This window comes from Cucurbita maxima, unplaced genomic scaffold (assembly GCF_002738345.1).
Source record: "Cucurbita maxima cultivar Rimu unplaced genomic scaffold, Cmax_1.0 Cma_Scf00027, whole genome shotgun sequence".
NCBI lineage: Eukaryota > Viridiplantae > Streptophyta > Magnoliopsida > Cucurbitales > Cucurbitaceae > Cucurbita > Cucurbita maxima.
In genome coordinates this window covers 3,021,897-3,038,777 of record NW_019272043.1, presented here as the reverse complement: position 1 = coordinate 3,038,777, position 16,881 = coordinate 3,021,897, and the positions used below count along the sequence as shown (strand labels likewise).

Sequence of the window (16,881 nt, the reverse complement as noted above, 5' to 3'; positions counted from 1 at the left end):
AAAAAAAAAAAAAAAAAAAAAAACAAGAACCAAACTAAGCAACAAGCTATCCTATGCCAACTAAAATAATGATAGACATTTTGAGACAAAAGAAATAACTACAAAAGGAATAATAAAAATTCATATTTTTAAAATTATTTATTTTAATATATAGTTTTTATTATGTGTCGGTCGAACGAATAGGCATATTGGCAGTCTTGAGTGCATGAGCCATAGAGGAACTAAGTCAATTGAATGACATGAATAGGATACACCAATGGCAAGTCGACAAACTCGTTCACTGAAAATAATGGAACAAGTTCCTCAAAAATTCAAGCTACCGACGATGAAAGGCTATGATAGATCGAATGATCTTATCAAACACCTTTCTAATAAAGTTTTCTTAAATTGAGTTCTATGGAATCCAAGACACAACCAAGTTACTCGTGAAATTTCAAACATCAATATCTTCTTCTGAAATATAATTATACCAAATATATATTAAATATATTTTGGAGACAATAAGGCAAGACAATGTTGTCGTACACACGGCATTTTAATAAGCACCAACAAATAAATCTCAATTAATTTAATTTAACAAACGAAAGTTTTCATTTGTGTTCACTGAACCATTCGATGTTGTCTTGTCTTTTCATTAGGTTTTGAACCTATATTAAATAAATAAATACAATATTATTATTATTATTATTTTTTAAGAATTAAATTTGTCACGTACAAATATTATATTATTCTTAAAATTATAATAGCGAGTTGATTTGGAGCGCAATTAAGAATTTGATAGCTAATTGATATGATAAAAATTAACGAATTAAAATTAAAATTCGAGGGAAATTAAGCAAAAAAAAACTATTTTTAAAAAAATTAAAATTTAAATGTCAATGATTAGTCAAAAGAAATTGTGACAAATAAATTGACTGCTACTAAAACTTTTGAAAGTGTTTGATTTTATAATATATATTAATATTATTTTATCTATGTAATAAATCACTTTAATTTGATATGATATAATATTTATAGTTTAAATAATATAATTTTTAAATATATCTACTTGATCAAGATGAGACTCGGAATAGATAGGTATGTTCCATTCTTGTTGATGATAAATTTTAGTGGTGGATGAGAAAGCAGAGTAATTTTAATATATCTATGGATTCTCAAATCACTACCATTTTAACCGGTAGATTAGTCGATAGTGAGATCGCATATTGGTTCGAGAAGAAACGAAACATTCTTTATAATTGTATGAAAGTTTCTTCTTAGTAGACGCGTTTTAAGACCGTGAGGCTGACGGCAATACATAACGGGCTAAAGTGAACAATATGTGCTAACTGTAAATTTAGGTTGTTACATATGATCATATCAAAGCTAGATACCGAGCGGCATGCCAACAAGGACGCCGAACTCTGAAGAGGAGTGAATTACGAGATCTTACATCATTTTGAGAGGGAAACGAGTGTCAGCGAGGACACTAGACTTGAGATGGATTGTGAGATCACATATTGTTTGGAAAAAAAAAAGAGTTTTAATGGATAAAACTAATTAACTGTGTGATTGAGCATCTTCTCCGATCTAAAAAAAAATATTATAAAAAAGCATTAAATAATTAATTAATTTATAAATAATGAAACTTTAAATTAAAAAAGAAAAAAAAAAACAAACTTTTGTTGATGAAAAAGCCATACATTTATTCAACCACTCTTAAAATTAAGCACAAAAAACGTCCTTGTCACAGAATTTAAAAAAAGAAATATATATATATATATATATATATATAGATATAGATGTATATATATATAGATATAGATGTATATATATATTAAGAGGTGGAAGAAGGCTTCATCTCAGCTTTAATGGCGGCCACCAACTGATCATAAGCCTCAGCCCATGCCCCTCTCATCTCCACACTCCACATCTCTGGAATTCCTTCCTTTATTGTCTCCAAAAGTGCAAATCTGGTCACCTATAAACAAAAAAAAACGTTCATTATTAGGTCATAATTTGATCGAGACGAAGATAGAGTTCAAATTACAAGATTAAAATAGAACGTAGATACATCGAAATGTTCGTCGACGACACCATATTTGAAGTGACTAGCACCGAGCCTCTTGATAGTGGTTTCTCTAGCCGCTGCTATACCACCTTTTCGAAGCTGAACTGCTGACTCACAAGCCTACAAGATTCAAACCAAATTTATAATGTAAAAGACATTAAAAAAAAAAAACTGCCCCAAAAACATGCAATTGAAGCAAGTTCTTGCAAATGAGAAAATGGACGGTTTGAATATGGGGGCTGATCTTATTTTACCCAAAGGGTTTGAATTAGCCCCCGATCATATTTCTCCAGAGATTAAAGAAAAGATGGACAATCTGTCTTTTTAGAACTATCGTCCCACTACAAAAAATATTCTTGTGATAGGGTATGTTCCAGATTTACTTACCAAAGTAAAAACATTCAAAGCATGAGGTTTCAGCTTAGGGTTTTGTTCGAGGGGAACTTTAGCATCTCTCAGAAAAGGAAATATCTTTTGAGCGGACGGTGCGATTTCAAATATCCTAAGCACAATCCACCAAAACAAGAAAAGGGTTAGATTCAAATCAAGAATATAAACCTTTAAACTGACGACGATTGGGTCGGGAGTAGCTTACTTGAGGAAGAATTTGAGGGCCAATTCAGGAGCATTCTTTTTCATGACACTCCATGACTTGAGCACAAGAGCTTCTTGGTGTTCAGTGAAAACCTTGGATTCTCCGAAAGAGCCCATGATGATGCTTTTTTTTTTTTTTTTTTGGTTGGGGAATTCATATTGGAGGATCCTATTTATGCAGTGAACCAATAAAGTGTTCTGTTTTGTGGTCTTACCTCTTCACTGTCATGAAAAGCCATGGCAGCCTGCTTTTTGCTTCTTTGGGTAAAATACACAGCAAATCCACAAGGCAAGAACAGGACATGGAACAAAACAGGGGGCTGTCTTGAAAAACAACCAAATTTGCTGGTTTTTCATTGGTTTTTGGGATAACTTTTTCAACTTACAAATTCTTGTGGTAAAACTTAATTTCAATCACCTGGATTTTTGTTTTCTAGTAATTAAAAAATAGTTTTGGTCTTGAGTTGGGCAATTTTTTTTTTTTTTTTTTTTTTTGGATTGTGTTTAGTAATTCAGTTATTTTATTATCATAATTTGAAAACGTCCATGATTATTCAAATAATGGTTTCAATCCGACCACAGGATCGATCTAGGGTGGTTGTCGACGTACCAGCTAGAAAAGAAGTATGACAATATAAAAGTCAACTTTGTTTTAATTAGTGGTTTGAATGTATGATTAAATATAAATTTAATTTCTATAATCTACTAGTCTATAACTATCTTACACGATTTCCTTCTTAATCAATAGCAATTGTAGCTCTGTTATCATATTGTATTATTATACCGTTTTTTCGTTTGAGTTCTCTACGACTACATAGAATTATAGCTTTGATCACTGCAACGTTGTCCTTATGGGTCAGCTTAGAATCACAAGATTGACTCATAAGGGTCTGTCAAGGGTAGTAAGTTCAACCCCGCTTTGGTTGAGAAGGTAAGTCTCTGGGTTTGAAGGTGGACGATTATACCAAAGATGTTACTCCTTACTCCCAATGAGGCTAACTACATCATCCAAGAAATCTACAAGAGAGTATACGGTAACCATTCAAGAGACAAATCTCTCATAAACAAATTAACGAGACAAATTACTACTGATCAACCATGATCAATAACATGCAAAAGTTCACTAAGAGGTTACGAGATTGATGCCAACAATTTCGTAATAGCAAGGTAACCATTATAGCCTCCAACAGAAGTTGAGTCAAAGTTACGAGTCTTCTACCATTTGCATAATAGGAACAGATCTTATTCGACCTCTCCTCCAAGAATGAACTCATATTGAGGTACGGAGAAGAAAGTACGCGACTCATAATATGAAAACTATCGTTCAAATTAGTTCAAATTAGACCGACAAAATCGTGTATTTTAAGATGGGATGCATTAAACTAAAAAAAATTAAAAACTAATATATACTTATATATTTTTGTGTTAAACTTTACATATTGAAGATGGAATAAAGTGTTACCTTTTGATGTGGAAGAAAGAAGCATTGGCAAGTGATCCATTAACCACATCCATAGTTCACATCTGGTTTGGCCACGGCCGAGGAAAATGGAACTTCGACTCTCTCTTTCACCAGACACCGCGCCTCCCCGTCTTCCACCGTGAGAATTTTCCCGGGCGGGCATCGAATTATCGGTCTCTCTTCCTCGGTCAATGGATGTTCAACAAACCCATTGGATATCTTCGGACGACTAACACTCTTCGCTGCGATTCGTTGTCCAAAGCCAGACATGCTCAATATTGACACAACACCAACAATGGTAAACACTGCCTTGGCTGCAGCAGCTAGGAGTGAACCTAATCCGTTCGTCGAGCTTCTCGTGCTCACTTGTTTGCTGGTAGTCAACGACTCGCTTGACTCCCTTTTAGCATCGTTCGTCGTGTAGTTCAAGGTTACCCCATTGCGAGCAGATTTGCGAGTGGACAAGGATGGTGGTAATTGGCCATTGTTTAGGTGAAGCGCGTAGGGCGGACGGGTTGGATATGGAGGAAGCATGAGATCATGGTTGTGCTCTACTGCCTCGCCAGCAAAGGCGGATGCTTCGTTTATCACCTCCAAATGCTCGCCTTTGTAGTCCTTGAGCTTGTCGAGTAGTATCGTGCGGCTGTGTTCGATCTCACTCAGAGCAGCTTCCCGTTCGTATCGTTGTTGTTGTTGCAATTCCTTGATGTGACAAGAGTAGCAATATCAATTAGCACGGGACGAATTGTCTAGATCATATAGTTAAATAACAGGAAATGCAAATATATTCAACAAAGACTACGTTATTCCAGAGTTTAATTAACGTTCTAGTAATGAAACAGAACAAAAATCTATGGATTATTCTAATATAACTCAAATTTAAAACTGAGATATCTGCGCGGGTTACCCACACATCTGTGAGATCAAGAAAGCAAGAATAGATTGGTGCTATGATTATGGACTATTTCAAAGCAGTCCATAGTCTGTAACGGCCCAAACCCACCGCTAGTAGATATTGTCCTTTTGGGTTTTCCCTTTAGGGCTTCCCCACAAGGTTTTTAAAACATGTCTGCTAGGGAGAGGTTTCCACACCCTTATAAAGAATGTTTCCTTCTCCTCCCCAAACCGACATGGAATCTCATAATCCACCCCACCTTAGGGTCCAGCGTCCTCGTTAGCACTCGTTCCTTTCTCCAATCGATGTGGGACCCCTCAATCCACCACCCCCGCGAGGCCCAGCGTCCTTGCTTGCACACCACCTCATGTTTTCCCCTTGCAAGGCTCAATCTCCTCACTGGTACATCGCTCGGTGTCTAGCTCTATTTATAACAGCCCAAGCCCTCCGCTAGCAAATATAGTCCTTTTTGGGCTTCCCTTTCAGGATTCCCCTCAAGGTTTTTAAAATAAGGGAGAGGTTTCCACACCCTTATAAACAATGTTTCGTTCTCCTCTTCAACCGATGTGAAATCTTACAATCCACCCTCCTTCAAGATGCAGTATCCTCGCTGGCACTCGTTCCTTTCTCCAATCAATGTAATACCATTTATAACAGCCCAAGCCCACTACAAGCAAATATTGTTCTCTTTGGATTTTCCCTTTCAGGCCTCCTCTCAAGGTTTTTAAAACGCATCTGCTAGGAAAAGTTTCCACACCCTTATAAACAATATTTCATTCTCCTCCCCTACCGACATGGGATCTCACATAGTCCCATTGAATTTGACCAGAGTGACCAGAGGGACAAGACAGACAAAGCGAGGGATACATAGAGCGAGAATATGCTATAGCATTGCAATCCCAAAGGCCAAACTTGTTTGCTAGAAGAGGAAATCCTTTTAGAAAAAGCAAGAAAGCACGTTTGAAAACATAGCATTTCTTACAATATCAGTTTCTGCATTCACAAACAATATACCAAAGCTAAGGAACAAGGTCTGATTTGACAGAACACAAACAACAAAGAAATTCAATAAGTAGTTTCAGAGTTTCAATTCACTTTCTTTCTACCACAAGAACAACGAAGATCATTCAAGAACTTCTTACCTCCACAATATGGGGAAATGAACAAAAGAAAAATGAAACCCAGATCAGAACAATTGCCATATGATACAATCAAATCAATTCAAAATCAAAAGCAGAACAGAGTCACAGACCATCAAATCAAGAAATGTGAGAAAAAAAAGAGCGAACGCGGGAAAACCTGCAAAGAAGAGAGCTGGGTCTCCAAGGACTCAAGGGCATCGCAGATATTCAAAAGCCGTTCCACCTCATCGTCGTCCTCCGTGACGCCGGCAGGACATTCGTAGGTGGAACCACCGTCATTGGCAGCCTCATTTCCCCCTCCGGAAGATGGGTCTTGCAGGAGAGAGGCGGTGGTTGTAGCCTTGTGAATGCAGTTGCTGATCTTCAACCGGAGCTCTGTGGCTCTGCCAAGAACCATGTCTATGCCGTCTTCTTCCATGGGCGCTGGTTGGTGGCTCCGGCTAGGGTTTTTGAGGGAAATTAGGGGAAATGGGAAGTGGGGTTTTGAAAAGAACAAGACTTTGAATCAGAAGGCGCCAATAGAAGTAGTTTATGGTGGAAAAATGGGAAGATTATAAGTGATTCTGGTGCTCTCTCTGTAGATATACTGATTGGCTCAGAAGACCCACCTTTCTTCCTGAAACTGAAATTTCAAACAATACAAACTTTGTTTCTACCCAAAATAAAATGGAATCTAAGCAATTACATTAACAAGTATTCATCCATTTTAAAAATTTATAACTAGTAAACAAGTATGAACGGTCAACTTGAACATGGTTCAACGAGCTACGGTGTTATATTCATGTTCTAAAATTCAGATGTTCAAATTTACAAGTCGGTACATTCTTAAACTAAAAAAACTAGCTATGAACACTCTACCGTGCTATTTTTTAAGACACTAACTACTGATTCCGAGAATGAATTTGAGTATTTTGGAGTGAAGGGTTTGTACATTATGCTCTTACTAATGAAATTGTGTAATTTGTTACTTGATTTGTGAAAAAAAATATATATAGTTTTGAAGTTATATTAATTTCAAATTTAATTTGATAAAATAAACCAATAAGATTAAAATGGACTCAAATAGAACAGTTGAATGGATTGGAAAAGAGCCCATGAAAATGGATTGTTTGCACCGAACAAGCGCTTCGGGAGTGAGCACATGTGTAATTTTTAGCATCTTCCCATGTTTTCTCATGCCAAAAGGGTGGCTCTAACAGGCTACTAAACTCACCGCTAGCCAATATTGTCCGGTTTAGCCCATTGTGCATTTCCATCAGCCTCACGATTTTGAAACACGTCTAACGAGAGGTTTCCACACCCTTAAGAAATGTTTCGTTCCCCTTTCCAACTAATGTGAGATCTCACAATCCACATCCTTAAGGGCCAGTGTCCTCATTGGCACAACGCTTGGTGTCTGGCTCTGATATTATTTGAAACAACCAAAATCCACCGCTAACAAATATTGTCTGTTTTGACCCATTATGTATCGTCATTAATCTCATGATTTTAAAACGCATTTGTTAGGGAGAGGTTTCTACACTCTAATAAGAAATGTTTCGTTCCCCTCCCTAACCAACGTGGACCTCGAAGGAGTATCGAGCTAGATGTAAAGACAAGGAAGCATATAGGACCAGAGAGAAGCGCAAGAAATGTCTAGACCAACATATTCTCAAAAACCAAGCTGGATGTAAAGATATAGAAGAATTAAGGACTATAGAGAAGCATCAATGCAGCGTTTGTGTCGTCTCTCAATGATTAGTTGAATTAATGGACAAATGATGTAACACCAATAACGAGGTTATACAATATTCCATTTGTTCACAAACAATTCTTTAATGTTGATGAACCACACATTATCTGTAAATAATGCTAATCTAATTCATAATGAAAGTGGAGTTGGCCTAAAGCAACATCAAATATCAGACTACCTAGGAATTAACAATCAAATCAGTTCATGGCAGACAGGAGGAACAGCTTTAGAAACATCAAAATAAACACAGCCAGAGAGAAATATCAGACTACCTCAAAATGCATATAATAAATACCCTCTGTCTAACTCAGGCTGAGAGTTCAGCTAGCTAGCATTTACATTCCAAATACCATCAAACCTCGATATCACAGCTATGTACAATTTGCGGATTCTTCTAAAGCAAAATGGAAATAAGGAACGTGAGTGAAGTGAAGAACATCACAGATTCTCTTTCAAACTATAGCTCAGCCGAAGATAAGATAATAAAAGATGGTGAACAACGAGTGAAGAATTGAAAGAACACCTAAGATTACCTGGTCCCATGCTAACGAAGCTATTGTTTTATGTCAGATCTGTACAACTGTACTTTATAACCACGCAACTTCCAGATATTAGTTTAGTTTCTGTCAACCACCTCAGCAGGCAAGTTTAGATCAAAAAAGTTGCCAGTAACAACGTCTGCTCTGGCACGCTTCCTAGAAGAGCATCCATTCTCTTCGGAGTTCAAACCAGACAGACGATCCCGTTCCGACAATCCTCCTGCATTTGTACCATCAGTAAAAACTATAAAGAAAATACATCAAGCAATGTTCAACGATCTTGATTTAGAGTTGCAGGGAATGAATTCAGATTTACAATAAGGGTCACAGTTAAGAGATCAATAAGTGTAGAAAAGTACTCTCTACATTACCACTTGTACTACAATCTGATGGAAGATATTTATCAATAGTAGTATTCGTTTTGCTGTTCCAACAAGCTGAAAGTTCCAGAGCTTTCTCGATTCCTTTCGACTTGTACGGAGCGATATTGTGTATACCCAGTTCAAGAGAACCCAGAAGATCATTTTCAATACAGTCATACCTGCATGAGAATAGTACATGAGTTCCAAGAGCTTAACACACGTTTAGAAGAACAGAATTAACAGATTGTTCGAGTATGCTTACATCTTCTTGCAAAGGGTATCGGTGATAACGGACAGATTGATGACTTGCATCCTTATCTCCATTACCTTATCTTTGGCGTATTGATCAAACGGTTCCTCTAAGAACTTGGAGAGCTTCTCAACATTTGCCTCAAGTTGTTGCTGTTGGTCCTCAAAAAGATGTTGCTTTATTTCCCTTTCCTCCTCGGTCATCTCGTCTTTGAATAGCTCGTCCCCGAACATATAGAATGCAAATGGGTAAGAATATGATAAAACCCGCCTTGATCTGAAAAGCCTATGAAGTCCATTGTTTACCCAACTAAAATCTCTCAGCATGGATTCCCTCTCTTCAGATATCGAAATCTTCTCTTGTATGGATTCCTTCAATTTGCTTTCCAGCTTACAAGAATCTGTATGAGCTTTGTATCGATTATGATAGTGCATATAGCGATACAAATCCCGTTTTGCTCTTTCAGCTTTTTGTGCTGATTCTTCTTTGTAACGCCCACAACTGTGACCAGAAATACTCGACCAAGTGTGTTCTCGACCGGTAGCTCCACCACACAGCCAACTGTACCAGAAGGATGGGAAGTAGAAACTTAGACACACTTGATAAAATGAAAAACATGGCCAGAAGAACAAATAGCTAGAACAAAAACAAACAGTTTAAACAAAATTTATTGTAAAGAATCACAATTAGAAAAAGAAACAGAGTTCTACTATCAGAAACTTAAGTACTAAGCACTAAATGCTTGATTTTTATGAACTTATTTCAAATTAGAAAGAGTTTAAGTTAGTATTTGGTACGTTAAAGGAAACAATACCCAGCTTTCACACTTCACACCTCACTACCTTTATTTCCTTAGAACAGATTATGGAGATACGTATTTTTACAGATCTATAACTAACATAAGCTTAAAATGATTAAGCACAATGTATTGAACTTGTTCAGTTGAATGTCAACAAAAGATTAAGTGAAGTTTTAAGTATAAGAGATGGATTAGAGATTACTAACTGATTAACTAACAACATTCCTCCTTAGATTTCATTCCAAATGACTCCGATGTATGTCGAAACCAGACAATATACGTATACAAGAAAAGACAATTTTTCTTGATAATAAATTAGCAAAAGCCAACAAAATCAAAAAGAAAAAATAATAAAAAGAAATGTTGTTCTTTTTTCCAGACAAGGATTATCGAGCATACTAAGTATTTTGAGACCCCCCAAAAGTGGTGAATTATTACGAGTGTCAATGACTCGTAATTCAAAGAAAATAACGAAGAAGAAAACTGTTCTTAGAAAGAGACAGAAAGAGCATCAAATGGCTAGATTTATCAGAACATTTTCACACCAAATGAAATGCAGAAAACCATTTATTCAAGACAGCTAAAACCCCGTATGCTTTCAAGAGAAGAATTTAGCCTCAGTTTCAACAATATATGACAGTGAGCTATCTGCCTCGAAGTCTGGCTATATACGAAAGAGATATCGCTATCAGAAAGTTCGATTTCAGGTCTTGTATTTAAGTAATTTTGAACAGAACGCTTCCATCCAGGCTAATAAATTTATCGAAAAAAAACCATAACAAAGAAAATGATAACAAAAATAGTAAAAACATACCAAAATGCTTGTCCACAGATGCAACTGACAAGGTTACAGCCACCATTCTTCTCGACGGGTTTGTGGCACTTTGGACAGGGTTTTGTATGTACTGTCATCCAGTTAACTGTTTCGGATTCATCTCGACACTTCTTAATCCAAAGTTCCCACATCAAACATGAACATGGTGAGTGAGCCTCTGATAAGCAACTGAAACAAAATTGAAGACCGCACGAACATTCTACTTCACAAAACTCATCATCCTCCACGCGTATAGCGTTACCACAGTGAGGAGTACTCGGACACCATTTGACTCTCTTGTTATCCTCAATGTACGATTCAAGAAGAAAACGATCAAATTTATTGGCAAGATCCGGATGCCTTTTACTAACTAGATTCCTAACAACAGCTTCATCGCAAATAGCATTACATTTATGAGCCATGCATCTAATTCTCCGACTTTGACCCTCGTTTATTTTCACAATGAAATGTTCAGTCCAACCTGAAACGCAAAAGTGTAGTAAATTTGATCTCAGAACAAATGTTTCAAGTTTTCAACGACATAACGAACAATAAAGCTCCGCCCATTATTAGTAAATTATACGAACTTCGCACAATTTAATTCTGCTCACAACCAACAACATCACAGCCAATCTTTACAATATCAGTTCACAAGGCCATTGAAAAATATTTGTCTAAGTTTAAAGGGAAAAAAATGCTTACAGTTATTACAAAAGCAATGGCCACAGTCAACTCTAGTTGCATCATTGCCATGAACTTCCTCCATGCAGATATCACACATCACCATGGAAGAAGGCTCAGAGGAGCTAATACTTTGATTCCCAATCATAGTAACACCAGATGTAGCAAACAAATGATGTCTCCCTTTCTCCACAAGTACTGCAAACAATTTCTCCACATCCCATCGGTAATGAATGAGTAAGGTCCGAGCATGGTATTCCCTCAATGATAACATATCCATTACTCTACGCATATCCTCCTTCTACATGAAAACAAAACAATTCTAAAAGCAAATTCAAACAACAAAAAAGAACCCAGCTAAACAATCAAACAATAAAACGAGATAAATGGTTCTAAACCTGTGCCGCAAGGAGACATTCCTTCGTAATAACCTGAAAACAGAAAACATGTTCTTCATAAGTAAGGCCGATTAGAAAATCCATAAAATTCCGCCGCCCCATCATCACAAACTCAGAGAAAATCATAGAATGCTACGTTATGATTCAACAAAAATCAATCGAGAAAAAACCTCTCCAAATTGAATCGAGAAAAGAGGAATTTCAAATTTCAATCCACAAAGAAAAGTAATCAAATCCAATTACAATCCACCTCCCAACCCGAACGCGTCGCGAGAAATAGAATACCTTAGTCGCAGAACTTTTAGGAATCCACTGAATTTCAGAGTCCTCGTTCTCGAGGCCGTGGAGAGATTCTCGATCGGAGTCATAGTAGTCTTCATCGCTGCTGATGCAGTCCTCCATTGAGAAATTGAAGAAAAGAAATTACAAACTGAAGTCAGATGGAAAAGGAAAGGGAAAGCTCAGTGGTTAATACAGGTAAGATCAAAAAGGAAAGGGGAAAAAAAACAGAACAAAACAATTGCTGACGAGATTCGATGAATAAATCGGATCCGGAGAATCGGGAAACGCCGGAGAACGTTTCCCTCCAGCGAGATCGTTGGAAAATCCGGCCAAGAGACTGAAAGGACAACGACTAATAGGAGTTGTTCCGATGAAATTAAAAATTTTAAAATATATATCATATATATATATTATAATATTTTGCTTTTTATCTGACCGAATTTTGAATGCTTTAAATTATTCACAATATTATATTATTGTGGATATATATATATATATATATACTTTTAAATTTAATTAAAAGAAATAAAACAAAATATCCATGAACAAACAAAATAAAAAAACAAATGAAAGAATGTAATTAATTACATAGTACTAATCGAAATTAAGATGTTAATTAGGATGTTTTATAATCCTCTGCAAAACCACTGTCCTTGCTCTTGTAATGTCTTTGCTACACAAATCAGCTTGAACTCCCAAATCTTCAACGCTCTTCATGAACACATCTAGTTTCTTCTTCATCTCCTCCACTCCAACCTTCACAGCTTCCTCTTCGATGGCGAACTCCGCCTTCTCCAACATTCCCTCCATCTCCGTCTCGAGCTTCCCGACCAGAACCCGAATGTTGTCCATGTCTTTGATCGCAATATACGTCCCGACCTGCATTGAGCTTATCACTTCCTTTTGCCCTTTCAATGCATTCTCATAGCTCCTCCATAAGGAATCAATCCACTTTCCCATGGAGCCTAGAGGAATGGAGGAAGCTGCTGATAGCGCTGCCGTGACTGGCGGTGCTGCGATTACCGTCGCTACTACCGAACAAATTAACACCGCGGCGAATGTGGCTGCGAATATCATGCTCGAGAGCTTCCTCCATGTGTTGATGGACTTCAGCTTCTTGTCGAGCTTGTTCTTCTTCTGTTGTAGCTTCTCCAGCATTACCTGCACGAAAATCATCCGTTTATAGGTAAGGAAAACTATCTTCATTGGTACGAGGTCTTTTGGAAAAACTATGAGCAAAGCCATGTGAGCTTATATTCAAAGTGAACAATATCATACTACTGTGGAGGGTCCTGGTTTCTAACATGGTATCAGAGTTATGCCCTTAACTTAATTATGTCAATAGAATATTCAAATGCCGAACAAAAAAGTTGTGAGTCTCAAAGGTGTAGTCAAAAGTGACTCAAGTGTCGAACAAATTGTTTACTTTGTTCTAGGGCTCCAGAGAAAATAGTCGAGCCTCAATTAAGGAGATGGTGTACAACGGCTCCATAGGCTTCAAGGGAAATTCTATGGGGTAACATTTGTGGAGGGTCGTGGTTCCTAATAGAATATCAGAGTCATGCTCTTAACTTAGCCATGTCAATACAATACTCAAGTGTCGAACAAATTGTCTATTTTGTTCGATAGCTCCAGAGAAACAAGTCGAGCCTCGATTAAGGAAAGGCTATTCAAGGGGTCCATATGTATCAACGGAAGCTCTATGGTACACCATTGTGGAGGGTCATGGTTCTTTAACATGATATTAGAGTCATACCCTTAACTTAGTCATGTCAATAAAATTCTCAAGTGTCGAACAAATGGTGTACTTTGTTCGAGAGCTCCAGAAAAAGAAGTGGAGCCTCGATTACTAAGGAGAGGGTGTTCAAGGGCTCCATAGGCCTCAAGAGAAGCTCTATGATGTACCATTTGTGGAGGGTCGTAGTTTCTAACGTGATATCAGAGTCGTGCCCTTAACTTAGACATATCAATAAAATGCTCTAACAAATAGGGTAATTTGTTCAAGGGCTCCAGAAAAAGGAGTCGAGTTTCGACTAAGGAGAAACTATTCAAGGACCTATAGGCTTTAGGGGAAGCTCTATAGTGTAAGTTGTTCGAGAGGAAGATAATTGAACATTATTGAAAGGAGTTGTCCCAGGTTGACGTCGTCGTGGTTCCTAACCGAAACAATCTTTAAAGCGGAAATTGAGAGATTACCGTTTGCTGTTTATAAACAGAGTGAAAGATGTTGAAGAACTCGTGAGTGAAGGGATCAGCAGAGGCCTTAAAATTCCTCAATTCCTGCAAAGTTTTCACAAAACGATTCCGACCCACATGAGTTTCCTCCTCCTCGAACTGCCGCAGCGCCATTAAGATCAGCAGCTGGCTGTCCCGAGCTCGTTTCAGGCAATTTTCCAGAGCAGTACAGAAATCAAGCGTTTGGAGGCTATTTTCAAAGTAATCTTCAACCAGCTCGAACACCTCCTGGTTCTTCCAAATATCCTTTTTGCATTGCAGGATGACTCGAACCACCTCCTGGTTCATTTCGAGTAGGCATTCCGTGACTTGTTTGAGGGAATCGAAGGACAGGGCTCGGACTTGGACGCCGCCGTCGTCGGCTAATGTAGTCAGGACTTGGTTGGCTCGGGCTTGGAGGGCTTTGTCGAAGGATCGGACATCGGCGTCGGCCACACAGGCGGCTTCGTAGGTGGTGAGGTCCTTGGCGGCGAGATTGATGGCGACAGGTTGTTCGGCGGCGGTGCTCCGTTTGGTGGCGTGGCTGTTTCCCATTGGAGGAGGATTGGGAAGAAAATAGGAGAATTGAGAAGCAATGAATTCAGAGAGGATTTATAAACCGTTAAAGAAGCGAAGAAGAAGAAGAAGAAGAAGGAATGGCTTGCACGCATCATGAAAATGGAACAGAATGCTACGGCTGCGAACTGGGAGGGGGAAGCAATCTCTCTCCTCTTCTCTCTCTTACGTCATAATAACTAACCATTTTAGGGGATAAAATAAATTACTCAAAAATTAGTTGATATATGTGTTAGTCGAACACGGACTCTGACAATGGTATGATATTGTGAACTTTGGGCTTCCCCATTGGTATGATGAGAGTATTCTTTGTCTATAAAATCATGATCATTCACTAAATTAGTCGACGTGAGACTTTCATCATCCAGCTCATGAACCCTCTAAGCTGTTATCCAAAGTTATTTTGTAATCTCGTCTTTTAAATAGAGTAGAGATAATTTCTCATTCGTGTAAGTTTTTATGTTCGTTTCTTATCTGGCTCGGTTAACATCAGCCATTGTCATAATTTAGGTCGTATATTATGGAAATGTATAACAAGTGATATTAGGACGTTAAGTTTTATTAAAAATTGATTTGTTAGACAGTTTGTTCGTGGAGAACTCTTGGATATGGTAACTGTGAGACACAGCGTACTATTTTTGAATCCCGTGCTAGTTTTATTATGGTAAGCTAAAAGGGAGACGATCCTGATCCAAATGGAATTGCTACGGTATCAACATCTTGGTCATAAAAAGAAATGTAAAACATCTCACTATCATAATAATTTAATTATTAAAATTATTTATTCACATATATCTCAATAACAATAAACAAAAGCTGGAATAGCTCAGTTGGTTAGAGCGTGTGGCTGTTAACCACAAGGTCGGAGGTTCAAGCCCTCCTTCTAGCGTTTTTTTTTTTCCTTTTTTATTGTTTTTTCCTTATTACGCCTGAAAAATATTTGAAATTATTCTTTTTATAATTTATAATAATTAATAAAAATGGGATGAAGTTTATGGGTATTTATGAAAGGGAAAAGCTACAAAATTAATAATTGGAAAAATGGTATGAAATTCGTGAATTGAACATATTTTTCATGTTATTTATTAATCATTGATTGCTTAAAATAATTTGAAAAAAAAAATTAATTAGGTAATTGAGAAAATTATTGAGTGAGAAACTCCAATACACTTTATAAAGAAGAATCTGCAAGTCATATAAATTTAGAGATATTAAATAATAATAATAATAATAATAATAATAATAAATAATCAAGGCATGTAAATTTTGATATAATTTAATAATTATCTTGAAAATGACATAAATATTTGAAAAAAAATTCTAAAACCTTTATCACATGCTTATGAAAAAAAACTGAATATTATTATTTCTGCCGTATTATATGAAAATGCAATATATAATGTAAGGATTGTATAATAATTTTTAAAGGAACCAATAATGCAATATATAATTTTTTGAAACGACCTGGCGTGATGATGGTCTTCCAGTTAAACAAGCAATAAAAATAAAAATAAAAGACGAATCTAACGTGTATGTTTAAAAAAATTGATCGTTTTTTTTTCCTCTCTCGCTTAAACAACTTGATGTATTTTAAATAATTCATTTTCTTATAGGAAACCGACCGTCTAATAGATTGAAATTTTCTTTTCTTAAACAAAATGATGTGATGATGATGTTTTAATTAAGCAACAGTAATTATTTAATGAGATTATAACTTGTATCTTTCAAATAACTTATCGTTTCTTACTTCGTTGTGTTTAAAAGACGTGATGAGATGACGGTACTCTAATCAAACAAGCAGCAACAAATAAGTGAACCATCCCTCCGTCATTTTAAAATTAATTTATGTTTCAAAAAATAAATGGATAAAAATAATAATTTTATTTAAAAAAAATTGTAAGAATTGATGTGAGTAATATTGTTAGGGTGGACATAATATAAACATAATTAATTGATAAAGAAATATCAGACTGTTAAGACAAGAAAGAGAGGTGGACACGTGGCAATAAAATAGTGGTGGGAAATAATGATTAGGAAAAGTTTGGCCATAAATGATTCCCCAAATTGGCAACAAAGATGATTCTTGTAAGT

The 16,881-nt window shown here is 36.7% G+C and overlaps 3 protein-coding genes and 1 non-coding gene across 4 annotated transcripts; 1 reads left to right on the top strand and 3 right to left on the bottom strand.

The window, feature by feature from the left end:
- Positions 1-1,777: 1,777 nt before the first annotated feature.
- Positions 1,778-6,655, bottom strand: LOC111499505 (plastid division protein PDV2-like). The gene is made up of 6 exons (XM_023151064.1): positions 6,301-6,655; positions 4,149-4,808; positions 2,646-2,863; positions 2,438-2,552; positions 2,054-2,170; positions 1,778-1,960 (listed from the first exon to the last, which is right to left on the bottom strand). The coding sequence occupies exons 1-6, from the start codon at positions 6,559-6,561 to the stop codon at positions 1,817-1,819; spliced, it is 1,515 nt and encodes a 504-aa protein (XP_023006832.1). The 5' UTR covers positions 6,562-6,655; the 3' UTR covers positions 1,778-1,816.
- A 1,474-nt stretch (positions 6,656-8,129) lies between these two features.
- On the bottom strand, positions 8,130-12,377 carry LOC111499954 (probable E3 ubiquitin-protein ligase ARI2). Its single transcript, XM_023151703.1, has 7 exons — positions 12,004-12,377; positions 11,719-11,751; positions 11,342-11,621; positions 10,640-11,120; positions 9,039-9,587; positions 8,786-8,955; positions 8,130-8,634 (listed from the first exon to the last, which is right to left on the bottom strand). The coding sequence occupies exons 1-7, from the start codon at positions 12,118-12,120 to the stop codon at positions 8,492-8,494; spliced, it is 1,773 nt and encodes a 590-aa protein (XP_023007471.1). The 5' UTR covers positions 12,121-12,377; the 3' UTR covers positions 8,130-8,491.
- Positions 12,378-12,518: 141 nt separating this feature from the next.
- Positions 12,519-14,835, bottom strand: LOC111499969 (UPF0496 protein At4g34320-like). The gene is made up of 2 exons (XM_023151726.1): positions 14,197-14,835; positions 12,519-13,161 (listed from the first exon to the last, which is right to left on the bottom strand). Exons 1-2 carry the CDS (start codon positions 14,767-14,769, stop codon positions 12,613-12,615), a joined length of 1,122 nt encoding a protein of 373 aa, XP_023007494.1. The 5' UTR covers positions 14,770-14,835; the 3' UTR covers positions 12,519-12,612.
- A 770-nt stretch (positions 14,836-15,605) lies between these two features.
- On the top strand, positions 15,606-15,679 carry TRNAN-GUU. The gene has a single exon. It is a non-coding gene; the product is annotated as a tRNA-Asn (tRNA).
- The last annotated feature ends 1,202 nt before the right edge of the window (positions 15,680-16,881 follow it).

Excerpts from the sequence above, each read along its gene's own strand:
- LOC111499969 (XM_023151726.1), bottom strand. The coding sequence starts at position 14,769 with ATGGGAAACAGCCACGCCACCAAACGGAGCACCGCCGCCGAACAACCT. Across the intron at positions 13,162-14,196 it reads CTGTTTATAAACAGCAAACG|GTAATGCTGGAGAAGCTACA; the intron begins GTAATCTCTCAA and ends ATTTTCGTGCAG.
- LOC111499954 (XM_023151703.1), bottom strand. The coding sequence starts at position 12,120 with ATGGAGGACTGCATCAGCAGCGATGAAGACTACTATGACTCCGATCGA. Across the intron at positions 11,752-12,003 it reads CTAAAAGTTCTGCGACTAAG|GTTATTACGAAGGAATGTCT; the intron begins GTATTCTATTTC and ends TTCTGTTTTCAG. Across the intron at positions 11,121-11,341 it reads CCATTGCTTTTGTAATAACT|GTTGGACTGAACATTTCATT; the intron begins GTAAGCATTTTT and ends TTTGCGTTTCAG.
- LOC111499505 (XM_023151064.1), bottom strand. The coding sequence starts at position 6,561 with ATGGAAGAAGACGGCATAGACATGGTTCTTGGCAGAGCCACAGAGCTC. Across the intron at positions 4,809-6,300 it reads CCCAGCTCTCTTCTTTGCAG|GAATTGCAACAACAACAACG; the intron begins GTTTTCCCGCGT and ends TGTCACATCAAG. Across the intron at positions 2,553-2,645 it reads GCCCTCAAATTCTTCCTCAA|GATATTTGAAATCGCACCGT; the intron begins GTAAGCTACTCC and ends GATTGTGCTTAG.